At 42.0% G+C, this 13179-nt stretch overlaps 1 protein-coding gene across 1 annotated transcript in view; it reads right to left on the bottom strand.

Annotated features, from left to right (window-relative positions):
• Window positions 1–13179, bottom strand: part of LOC102207276 (serine protease HTRA1A-like) — a 28412-nt gene that overhangs the window by 1172 nt on the left and 14061 nt on the right. Inside the window, exons 4-8 of the mRNA XM_005727364.2 lie at window positions 3455–3649; window positions 3334–3366; window positions 3139–3253; window positions 1390–1453; window positions 1155–1250 (exon numbers count right to left, since the gene is read on the bottom strand). Of these exons, the coding sequence (XP_005727421.1) occupies window positions 1155–1250; window positions 1390–1453; window positions 3139–3253; window positions 3334–3366; window positions 3455–3649 (503 nt within the window). The remainder of the gene's footprint in view (window positions 1–1154; window positions 1251–1389; window positions 1454–3138; window positions 3254–3333; window positions 3367–3454; window positions 3650–13179) is intronic.

The following is a 13179-nucleotide window of genomic DNA, read 5'->3' as shown; positions in this document are numbered from 1 at the left end:
TGCCTTAACACATTAGTGGTTTAGTTTTATGACAATTTATACATCTTCTTATGTAATTTAACTATAGTTCCCTCTTTAGATTTCAGTGGAAAGAAAATATAGAGGTGAAATACTCTTCATTTTATATAGCCATAATCAGCTATTGGTAGGATTGTTTCCAGGTCTGTGAGCCTCTATATCAACATCTGTTGACAAAAATAAAAACACACTGACTAAAAGAACACTTCCAATGTAAAAAACAAACTAGTAAAATGGGGATCACGCACAGACTGAGGCAGTAACCAGCAGTGATATCAAAAGCAGACTCTTAAAACAACCGCTTAATCATAGCCACATGTAAACATAGACCACCACACCTTCACTTGCAACAGCATCAATTAACGGAGCTGAAACTGGGATTTCAGTGCACTCGGTCGACACAGAAACAATCCCTTCCCTACAGAAGAATCAAGATTCCAAAGTCCATAAACCAACATAACACAGAGTGAGATCAAAAGTGAAAAAAGCAAAAAAAAAAAAACAGAGAATATAAAAGGAACCACAGAAATGTTATAATGCAAAAGGGTGGGTTATTTAAGCAATGAGTAAACACTGATGAAACCATGTAGGACAGACCACTATATAGTGGGATGGGTGAGCAGGCGCAGGAAAACCACAGTTCAGCTACTAACCTCCCTGCATGAGGTTTGAAGGAAATAGCTGACCTCAGCGTCTCCCGCGCCCTACTCTGCTGAGTTGTGGTGGTGGCTGATTGGAGTGGGCCGCAATTGTGGGAGGAGGGGGATATTTTAGAGGGCCAGGCACTCTAGACATGCTAGAGTGAGCCATTAATTCACATCCTAGTAGGACAGCTATGTAGGAAGCTCTGGGCATGTGTGCAACCTCTTGATGGTTAAACTAGGAAAAGAAAATTAAGAAAGGAAATGAAATATACTATCTATTTGCATTTCGAGAGGCGAGCAGGGGCTGCGTGGAGAGTGATGAGAGTCTTGTGTGAATTTAGTGCAGATGTATTGTATTACGAGCCAAAGACAATATCCCATAGCTAGAGTCAGATAGAACCTCCATTTGCACTTCACTGAGATCCATAAAGTTACAATCAAGTTAGCTTCTACAGAGCCAGTGTCTTTGGAAACTTATAATATATTGCTTACATTGCAGCTGGTGTCTTTGCAATGACCTCCATAACATAAGCTCCCGAGGTGATGTCAGGGAAGTCGCGGAGTCGAGTCTTCAGCTCTTTGGCTAGCCTAATGGTAAGGGGAAAAAAGGAGAGAGTTAAACACAAAATTCTGCAATTCCCTGTGACCTGGGTATAATACAATGTTTCATTTATTGCATTCTGGGGATTGAACACAATGGCTATGTACATAAAAGTGTGCAACTTACCCTGGAGTGAGAGTCATCATCCTCACACCAATATACTTCTTCTTTGCTTCTGTTCTCCCTAAGGCTGGACATAGAATATTCAGTTATCTTCTAACCTGGGTCTCTAGCTACAAACCAGAGACCAAAAAGCACTTTTCTGTGTTGGAGTCTGCAGTTTCATTGCCCAAAGGCAGTGCTTTAGTAAAGGAATATGACCAGGGGAATCATCATCATTTTTTCAAGCATTCAATGGGATGTGCACTGTGAATTCAGCTCGACCTCGAGGCTAAGACTGTCAAGTTGGAGTTATACTGCAACATCCTGGGGCCTCAGAGGGGAAACAAAGTGGCAGGGACTTTCCCAAAACTGTAGCATATGCACTTTATTGAAAAGACAGCACGTTTTCAGAAGGACTGAGACAATCTTCACCTTTCACCAGCCCTACTTGAGCCATATTTAGCTCCCAGTGTCTTTGTCCCTTTCATCCAACTAGAAGGTTCACTGTTTTTGACAAAGTGAGGGACAGCCAGCATACATTACAAGTGAGTGTCACAACAGGACTTCTAGAGAGCGATTCAAACGTAGCCGAATCTGTGAACAATCTCAAAGGGTATAAAGAAAATAAGAAATGCAGGTTTTGCGCTGTGAAATATGTTTCGAATCTTTGTTTGAGATCCTTTTCTCAGTACATCATTTAGAAAACCCGTGAGTAGCTTTCTGTTCTGGTTCACTGGTTTTACTTAGCGGAGGCATTAGTCATTTGTGTAACAAACAATTACATGAACTCACTTGTCCACCTCAGAATTGGTTCAGGGTATTGCATTCTCAAGGCAGTGGCCTCAGAACAGCATATGCTCAATACTGTCATCATTGCCACCATGCTGCACCTGTGACCAAGGCAGGGATGCTGGCATGGTGGATGCTGGCATGCATGTCTGAGTTATTGCTGCAGCCTTGCATCTCCATATGAGCATCAACTCTGATCTGATTGGTCTTTCTGGAAGTCTGGACAGAGATGCTGAGATAAGCTGTCCACCCTGCTAGTAGAACAATAGTAGAACAATGTCTGACACTGACACAGTAGTGCAGGACTTTCTGGATCAGGAGGATATTCATGCACTTTCTTGGCAAGCATTTAGTCCTGATATGTTTCCTACTAAACATGTCTGAGACAGGCTGGGTCTTCATGTCCACTGCACAGCTGCAGGCTGCACACATCTGGGAAAGGTGAACAATTTCTCAACAGCTTATCAGGACACTTTTGCAGACAGGCAACTGCTGTCAGAGGAATAGCTGTATTATCAAATGTACTTACTATATATGTATTATAGTGCTGGTCTATAAAAGCTTTTGAAAACACCAACTTGCATTTTCCTTTTTGATTTGCATGGATCAGGTGAAGTCTGCTTTATATAGGTAAGTTTCTGAATTTCATTTCTTATGAAACACTACTCAATGAAAAGGGCAAAAAGCATAAAATAAAAACAAACAAACCAATATGCACTGGCACAGATTTTTCTTTTTAGTTTATTGTAATGTCAAAATTCTATTAGGTAATGCTGGGCATGGATTCCCATAGCTCTAAATACAGTGAACATATCGCAAGAGATCACACAAAGATGAAAACGAAAAAAACTCCTGAACTAGTGAGCTGAATTATAGCTCATTTAACTGAGATCACGGTCCAGCTCTCTTGGCTCCTATACTAAAAGTGATTGAAGAGAGCCAGTAAAATGAGAACATTAATAATGTGTCAGTGAGAGCTCATACCTCTGGACTGCCTGTCGTATGACTCGGCCAGGAACTGTCGAATCTTGTCCGAGGGTATGGCAAAGGAGATGCCCGCTGTCACCTTCAGCGTGTTAATCCCAATCACTTCACCATCCTATGCCAGTAAACCTCAACTCAGTGACTGTAAATGGTGAATTGTAGAAGCATAAAAACATATATATAATTCTGGCTTACCAGATTGACCAGAGGCCCTCCAGAGTTGCCGTACTGTGAACCAAAAAAGTAAATAACTTATCTGTAGTAATCCGAGAAAAGAAATTCAGTGAGAAATGACAATTCAGCTTTATTTATTTACGTTGATGATGGCGTCAGTTTGAATGTAGTCCATGTCAGAGTTGCGAAGGCCTAGCTCTCTGCCCCCTCGCTGAGTAGTGCTAACAATTCCTGTAGTAACCGTATTCTGGAGGGAAAATGGGCTGCCAATAGCAACCACAAACTCTCCTGGCCTCAAATCTGACGAACGGCCCAGCAGAAGTACAGGAAGCTTGGTCTGCAAGTGGGACACAGAGGGTCAGTATGTTTATATTTGGAATCCAAGGCTTGCAGGTAAAGAAAGCATTTCTTTAGCATTGATAGGATAGGGTTTAGAGGCGCAACGTCAGCTCAACAGTATGGTCTGCAAACTAGTCCACTCATGTCTCAGAATAATTTGCATTCCTTTTAGTGATTACCTGACTTTATGGCCAAATATGCTGGAAAATCTAATAACACTTCCAGCACCTTTTGTGTTTTGTGCTAATATGCGTATTAGCATTTTAGCAGCAAACGTAAACATGCTAACGTTTCTGTCCAGTCTCTCTGCGCAATAAGCTTACTGTAGAGTTATAGTCTTGAACCCCCCCTCCCCCCAACACACACACACACACAGACACACACACACACACAGATATTTTTCTAGCCATTTGACAGACTCCATAAAAGGAATAGGGAATCATTTGTGAAACTAGCATCTACATTTAGCCTACGCTACTCTGTCATCTGCTATTTTTAACTTTTATCTTTGCATCTTTTCAGTTACAAGTTATGCACAGAATAACAGAAAACAAAACAAGTGATGCAGTTAAACTTATTCAGCTATACTTATACTAACTTAATGCATACACTTTAAAACTAAACTATATTTTCTTTGCTCCCTCGACATCCTCCAAGTAAAGTTGAGTAATATGTAAAAAAGTAACTGAAAGAAAATCACAAGTTGCTTCATTTGCAGTCGCTCTGCTGAGCATTTCTCGTGATCAGGTGTTTTATAAGTGGACAGCAGAAAAAGAATTACAGCTAAACTGCAAGTCTTCTAAACATAACCCACTCAATGCAGCATGGTCCTGCTCCCACACAAAAACAATTACCACTTTAAAACCACAGGGGAAGGGAAATTTATGCCAAACAACCTAAAATACTGATAATCACGATGAAAGGCTTATTTGAAAGTGCAGCTCGGCTGAGAAATGATTCCTAATGGCAAATGTGTGCCAACAGACCACAGATGCTAGAAAATGGATAGATATTACAGTCAATAATGAGTACCTTAAGCTATGGTTGGGCCTGTTACACTGGGTGGTAGAAACCAGGCTGCTGAGTGCTTGCCTCAGACACCGAAAGAATATATTTATCCATCCACAGTGACAATTTCCTTCTTTATATGAAATCATCTCTGCTGGATAGTCCATAGTCAAAGCATATGTAAGGCCACATCCACATGGGTCTGTATACAGTTGTACCCAATAACCTGCAGGGAGGCAACTTTCTTAGAGGGGAAAAAAGTACCTATCCCAAGAGTTCCTCTTGTGAATCCATTTTGTTTACTCAGGGTTATAAATAGGTGGCGTAGGAGGGTGAATGTTCACAGGGACAGTAGCACATGTTAGTGTACACAGACAAAGGGATCATATAGGGAGCAATTTGCAAAATTATATCATTCCCAGCACTATATCGGGGATACCTAACTGCCAACGCATGCAAACACTTTCTCTGCATCGATGCATGTTTGCAGATGTAGATTAAATAAAGACATGCGACTCATAAGCGAATTGAAATGCATTTAGAAAACTGAGCTGCAGGAAAATGTCAGAGACAAATCTTTTCAGTGATACCGTGTTAAAGCTTTCTGTAAATGATCTCAGTGCTCATGGTGAAGTTATTATTAGAACATGACAAAGATAGTGAGGATGAGAACCTTTCAATCTTACCTCACATGCTGACAGAGACACAGATATAGAAATACAAACACAACTACTATAAATGTCGCAGGATTAGTTCCCAATTAGTGTGAGTTTGTTTCAACATTGTAGGGTTTGTTACATAAAAATATGGCAACACGCACAAGCTACATAACTGTACGCACAATCCAACAAACAAGCATTTGGCATGCACAGGCACATACAGAAAGACACCTGACACAAGAGTAGCAGTCTGTTTAATCACTCCAGCTCCCCCCTCCCGTCACACTCCATGTGAGATAAGAGTATAACCAGATGGAGACAGGAAGAAAAAGAAACACACACGCTGCGGAGAGAGAGAGAGGACATCAGGTGGATTCAAGTCCCTGCTAAGGCATTTACCCACTGCCTGTCACCATGATTCTGATAACAGTTAGTGATACTGGTTGTGTCATGGTGACTGTTGCTACCTTACCACCTGATCTGACTTTATTAAATGCAAGCAGTTTGCGGCTTAAAAGTTTCTACCTAACCCTGGGTCTCACACACACTCGTGCAAAAATCACACTGCATTCACAAAAAGCATGCACATGCAGGGCAAAATGCAGAAGTTGGCTGACATGCAAACAGCACCTAGGTGAGAGGGCAGAGCAAACACAGAGCGAGTGGACTCCCCAAAGTTTCGAGAGACCCCTAGCTTACATATCACTTACTAATTGTTACTAGTCAGCAATCTGGAATCACTTGTGGAAAATCATCTCGCCATGTGAGTCCGCCTCGTCTGACCACCCAAGTGACTCACCGTGCTATTTCAGATGCACTGGTACTTTACCCAAAGACACTATAGCCGCACTTAAAGGAAAGAGGCAAGGTGAAAGAAGGGAACAACAAACACCACAAACCACAGGAAGAGAGTCTGAGAATGTGAGACGAAAGAGTGAATCAAAGTTACGTCAGGAGCCAGCTTATTACCCCTAAAAATATTTTTGGCTTAAGATGTAGAAAAAATAAAAACGACAGCCACGGTAACATTTATAGAACAAAAACAAAAAAAAGTCTGATCTGATGAGGTCTATGAGGATAGATTTTTTTTTCTTCTTAAATAAAGGGCTCTTGTTTTGTTAGGTTTGAGACCGTTTCATTACCTCATATTATGGCAATGATGCCATAGATTATCCTCTCTTTTCTTGCCCAAAAGAATCTGTGTTTTCCACATTCTTGAGTGTTTAGATAATAGAGAGAAGTGGGCCATCAGATTGAGGAAAGGAGATTTAAACAGCTTTGTTTATGTTACCCAAAGAGGCAGCTGTAAGCGACACATTACTGAGAAAAATTCAAAGCTTTCGTAAAATCTGCTGTCGCCTAGCAGAGTATTTGTTCAACCGCCTGCACACAGAGAGGTTTGGCGAAAGGACAGTGAGAAGAATATGCTGGTTGACAACCCCACAGAAAGACTTGAAAATAGCTGTAGAGTTGCTATAAAGGGATTTATCAATGTTTGATGTTAAAGCTTGGGTCGTTTGGAGCCTCATTTAAAAGCCATTACACTAACTACCTTTTTATGACTAGACCAGGTGCAAACTTTAACTCCAGGCAAACTAAGATGGACTGAGGCTTAATAGTGTCTAAGGCACATGTGGACACACATATAATCACTCAGAGAAAGGGAGGAGGTCGCCTAAGCGTGAACCCTCACAAACTGAAGTCTGTAAATTAAATCCCACACACCTGGCACTGCTTAGATATACAGCTAGACCACGTCAAAATACACATATTCAGAAACAGAAGCTCGGGTTGGGTCAGTGCATGACCTGAACTGTATTAAAGCTCATATGCAGTCACATGGCCTCTAATGTTTCCTTCATGCAGGTGTCTTCAAAGCAAGGTGGGCATATTTTACAAAGCTCTACTTTACAAAATTCATAAGTACACTAAGGTATAGGGTTTTACTTGCTGAACTTGCCCTCGAGGTTGTGCTGATGCAGTTAAAAATGTGGCAGGATTCAGCATGCTCATGCAGTACATAACATCAAATAAGGGAATAAGAAGATCACGCTCAGGAGACTGAAAGAGGCTATGCTGACTGTGTTTGTGTGCTTGTGAGCCTGAGTGGTTGCACGGTGTACAATGGACTCGTTTACATGAATGATAGCACAAGTACAAAATAAGTAAATAGGTAATTACTTCACTATTTATAGTTTGAGAAAATTTTGTAGAAGTATGTAAAGTCACAATCAGCACATAAAATAGGCATTTCCCACTTCGTAGGTGTCCACGTCACACTGGGTGAAACCATATCCTTGCTGACACCAGTGCGGAAACCACTCCACTATAGGTTCCATATGTTCTTGAGAATAAGAGCAAACATATGTCTGCGAGATTTGGACACATTTCACTCTGTAGCATGAACGCTTACGAGCACTAAAGGACATCTCAGTTCTGGCTAGACACCGCAAAACTTCGAACTGTGCAAATCACAGTGATGAGAGCAGAGGAGGTCTAGTGGGTTCGTTTGCTCCAGGGGAGAGATCTGACAGCATAATATGGTTCATTTCGCTTTTACTTGAAGTATTTACATGGCGCTCAAGATGTTTCTGTTCTTTTAAGGCTGGTAGCTACTTTGGGGTTGAGCCAACCTCTTGGCCAGTATGTGCTGGAATATGCCATACTTGTGCTGACCCTGAGTATAACAGGAGATATAAAATATGGATCAAGTCCTCAAGCTTCATTTTTTTAACCATCTATCTGCCCCTAACATTCTCCCTGACCCTTTCCACATTTTCCGACACCGTGTCCGTGTTGTTACTGTTACGGCTCGGGTGCCAGTTTTGCCTTTTGTCTTTGGAGAAGCAATCTACATTTTGATTAGATCGACAAGCAACATTGTATAGCATTATGTATCAAAAGCTGGGGTAAAAAAGACAGGAAAAAAATCATGGCAAAAAGAATCTGCAGGTCATTGGCAAATTAACTACGATGGCACCTCCCAGAGCCACTGACATCAGTGTTTCCAACTTTGGGCTCACCCGTTTGATGGTAACGTGCAGGTGCTAGCAGTGCATGGAAATGGTTCCAATGAAAAAGAGGTCACTTTACTTCCTGTTTGCCTTTCATGCCAATTATTAGACCTTTTAAAAGAACTACTTCACTAGAACATAAATGTGTCATTTAGGGACATTTGCTAAATCTACTGATTCTCCTAGTCTCCATCTAATTTCAGATGAATAGCTTCTTTGCCATTGTAGAGGTAATTTTGACAAAAAGCGAAAACCTGTGACAGTAACACTAATATGCCTATAGGAATTATGCTGTATGTCTCAGGAGGTTATTATCGTTTATTTGTTTTTATATGGTGGAGTAGCACAATTCTCCCTGTTCAGGAACCAGATGTTTCTGGTGTGTTATACTTTCTTTAAGCACGCACCCAAATTGTTGAGTATGACAGCTGCAATAAGTTAACAGATAATAAAAGCCAGGAAAAACTAGCTAAAGGTAATGTGTCATCTATCCAGATTAAGAACCAAACAGTTATACCTAGATATATGATGCCTTAGCGTAATTTTGTACTGGATTTGAGATATCTGTCCCCGATAATGCAATAAATATGAGTGGTGTTTACATTTTGGAGCCTATAACAGTGCACTTTTAAAACATTTTTTTTCTGGTTCAGAGAGGGCCTTTGTCAGGTGACAACACAAATCAGCACAATCTGTCTGACATTACATGTTACATCTCTGTGTTAGTGTAGAGAACCGAAAGCTATGCATTTTCCTACAATTTTGGGCTTCTTATTAATTGCCGGATATGTCTGAGGAAATGAAACAAACAAAACTTGTGAAAAAGATTCAAAATGCAATCTGTAGATTCATTTGTTTCCCGGAAGATGTGTCACTGCTGATTTATGAATGTAAAAACTCTAATTACACTTAAACATAAGTAGCGAGTGTGCTTGGTTTCAGAGCGGGGTTTTAAACAGGGCCAAAAGCCTGTGTCCTTGTTTATATGCCACTGGAGCAAATGTGACTTTTTAAAAAAAAAATCTGAGTGGACTAACCTTAAAACACGGGTTCACTCAGCTGCCTTTAAAATAGCTTGCAGTTGTCTCATACTTACATAGCTGAAGATGCATCATACCTTGTGTCATTAGGGAAACAATAAAGGTTATTGATAATCAGCACTGAGTCAAATATGCCGGTAATCCCGTGGGCAAGGCTGTTGCCAAGAAAACAATTACACATCAAAACAGTAGGCCAAGACAATGAGTGTCAACACCCAGTCGGGTAAAACTATGTGTGTCTATGTGTCCATTTTCCTTGGCTCTTTTCCCATACTACTGCATCTTTAGGCCTGGGAACCTTTTTGGTTACAGAGGAGAGAGATGAAGGAGAATAGATGGCTCAGGAAGGGAGGAGGAAGTGATTCATTTCCTTTTTGCCTGTCTCCAAAGGCAACACACAGTGTCTTTCCACTGGCAGAGGAGCGTGACCTCCACGTCCCCGCAGTGAGCTGTCTTACACCCATGTGGACAAATGCGGACTCATACACTTTCATAATGGTTTGAATAATTGCTTTTGTCTATCACCTCTGTTAATTGAGGGATTTCAAATGAAATGTGGGCATCTTCTGCAGAAATATTTACCCAGTGTTACTAATATAAACAGACAAAATAAACAGATCAGTGCAGGCTGCTTTATAGACATTCACATAACACAGACACAGACCCACACAAAATCCAGCCCTGTCCAAACCAACACCAGGCAAATTTCCCAGAGAGGCTGGTTAAAAATGTTGATCGCCAGTAAAAACAGTTCTATTGTTGCATGAGAACACATGGAGAATAAAAGACTTGTTTTACCACAATACAGCACTTGTAAAGCTGAGAAAAAGTTAATGACTCATTAACTTTGAATCTTTTTGAGTCACCTTATCTTCAAAAAGCTTTTTTTCACCCATTCTAGGATTTACACTTACAGTGATATTGATGGCACATTTATAGCTCATCATTTAGCCTCTCGGTGATTTCAGATGTAAGTGGGCAAAAGCAGATTTTAATTTAGTATGCAGGGGTCAGTTTGCACTATCTAAAATCATGGCTGCTTTCTCTGTTGCCTACAAATAATACAAAATGTGATGGCCAGATTCAGCTACTTTGTTCACTTCTCTGGAGACAGTGGCCTATTTTTCAAGGCCTAGGATATCCAGATAGGGGAATATCCCGCCAAGACTTTCTATTTCATGCCCTCGCCATTGTTAACAATTGCAGTTTAAATTTTAATATACCTGAATAAAAAGCTCAATTACTTTCACAATATCTTTAGAAGATGACTATCATTGAAAGTAAGGTAGAGTTTGGTAATTTTAACATTTTGTCCTCACTCTTCCACCCCCTACGCAAATCACTACCTTATCGTGGTGGAGGGCTTCGTGTGCCCCAGGGATCCCAGGAATTATGTTGTCCAGGGGCTTCTGCCCCCTGGTAGGGTCTCCCATGGCAAATTGGTCCTGGGTGAGGGACCAGACAAAGAGCAATTCAGAACACCCCCATGAGTAGAACACCAAGGGAACAGTTCACTCTGCTCGGGATAGGGTTACCAGGGCCCCGGCCTGGAGCCAGGGCTAGGGAGCGTCTGTTGGCCAGGCCTTAGTCCATGGGGCCCGGTTGGGGACAGCCCGAAAAAGGGACATGGGCCCATCCTCCTGCCGGGCCATCACCCACAGGAGGCGACGTAGGGGTTGGGCGCATTGTGTGGTGGCTGACGGCCAGGAGCGGATGCCCTGGCAGACCGATCCCCAGCTACCAAGACTGGCAATAGGAACATGGAATGTCACCTCTCTGGTGGGGAAGGAGCCTGAGTGCATGAGGTTGGGAGGTACCAGCTAGATATAGTCGGGCTCACCTCAACGCATGGCTTGGGCTCTGGAACCAGTCTTCTGGAGAGGGACTGGACTCTGTCTCAATCTGGAATTGCCCCTGGTGAGAGGCGGCGGGCTGGGGTAGGTATCCTAGTAACCCCCTGGCTTGCTGCCTGTATGTTGGGGTTTCTCCCAGTGGACGAGAGTTCCCTGCGCCTTTGGGTCAGGTGCTCTACCTGCACTGTGTATAGTGTGGGTGGAGTGCTGCTGACTTTGACTGAGAAAATTGTTGGGCGGTGGAAGGAATACTTCAAGGACCTCCTTAAACCCACTGGCACATCTTCTGTGCAGGAAGCAGAGTCTGGGGGCGAGGGGGATGATCGGCCAATCTCCGGGGGTGAGGTCACTGAGGCAGTTAAACAATGCCTTGGTGGCAGAGCCCCTGGGGGGGATGAGGTCTGCCCTGAGTTCCTGAAGGCTCTGGATGTTGCTGGGCTGTCCTGGTTGACACGCCTCTCCAATGTTGAGTGGAGATCAGGGGCGGTACCTCTGGGAATGAGAATCAGCACCTACAAATCTGAGGCCATGGCCTCAGCTGGAAAAGGTTGCCCACTCTGGGTCAGGGACGAGTTCCTGCCCCAATGGATGGATGGATGTATGGATGTTCCTAACACACACATCACACACCACAGCCTTCCTGTGGTCAAGTAGAGCTCTCGCACTGGATTACTATACAGAGCTGCAGTCTTAAGGGACTTTGAAGTAAAGAGGTAAGAGGCTTTTTAGCTGCAGAGTCAAAGATAATGCATGGCAGTACATTTGCATTTTATTAAAGCAACCAAATCACTTTCTAATAACTGCACAGATTAAGCCATAAACTGAAACATTAAAAAATATGACATACTGCACGGGACATTTGGAACATTTTGAAGTTCTAACGAGGCAGTCTGTGTTGCTCTCTATCAGCCTAAGTAAACAAATGTCCAACAGGCTTTGGAATCACTTACAGGTATAAGTGAACAGGGGTCTGAAAGACTTAAAAACCTGAAGCTTGATGGGCTCCATCACGCGCATCACACAGTGCAATCATTAACCTATTAGCTCACAAAGTCCTTCAGACATGTGGATCCATTTTCCAGGCCTTGGCCACATCACCCTCTCATTCTCTGTCCCTCTTGCTTTCTCTTTCCCCCCATACTCTCTACACAGGAACAAGTGAGCACAGCACTTTTTCCCCCTCTTTCCGTCCCCCTCTGAAGTTCCAGCTGCTGTAGACAGACTAATGTGTTCCCCAGAGCTGAGGGGCAGACCACAGCCCCAGGAACAGACTGGGCCCTGCTACCAATAAACTTTAGTTTCACATAGAAAAAGAGAGAGAAAGAAAAGAGAAGAGATTCATTATACAGTCAGGGAGAACTTAACTTTAAACTTTCTCACTCATAAACAATTGTACCATTGTGGAGTTTTATTGATTATTTTTGGCTGCTTCTATACTGCTGACATTGTAAACAATTAGCTTTTATTTAACTGGAAGAACACTATTGGGGCTGGTAAGCAAGGGCAAATGATGACTGATGGAGGGGACGATGGAAGACTTTCAGCAACAAAATAGCTGAAAACTGACCTCTGTAGCTTTAAAAAATTAAAATCCCTCAAATCTTTCTGAACACAAAAAATAGAAAGCTTAAACAAGAGAATATTTGCTTTTTCTTACTTACTCTGAAAATGAATATGATATAGATATAGCCAACATCACTTTTTATTGATTTATTCATAGACAGTGAATAGGCATTGAATGAATTATTCTCTGCCAAATTCAGCTATTAACATCTTCAAAACTAAAAGATCGTGTCATTTTAATGATATGGATTACAGACTGTATATAAAAGATGGATGTCGCTTTTGGATCTGAAAGTCAAACCATTCCTAACGTCCCTTTAAATCTTATTTTTAATAGCCAGCAGTGGATAATCCTCTAGTTACAAAAATGTGTGCTTTCAGAGGAGTCTAG

Source organism: Pundamilia nyererei, unplaced genomic scaffold (genome assembly GCF_000239375.1).
Source record: "Pundamilia nyererei isolate P.nyererei 1_Seehausen unplaced genomic scaffold, PunNye1.0 scaffold00024, whole genome shotgun sequence".
NCBI classification, from domain to species: Eukaryota; Metazoa; Chordata; class Actinopteri; order Cichliformes; family Cichlidae; genus Pundamilia; species Pundamilia nyererei.
This window is presented reverse-complemented; position numbering and strand designations above follow the sequence as displayed.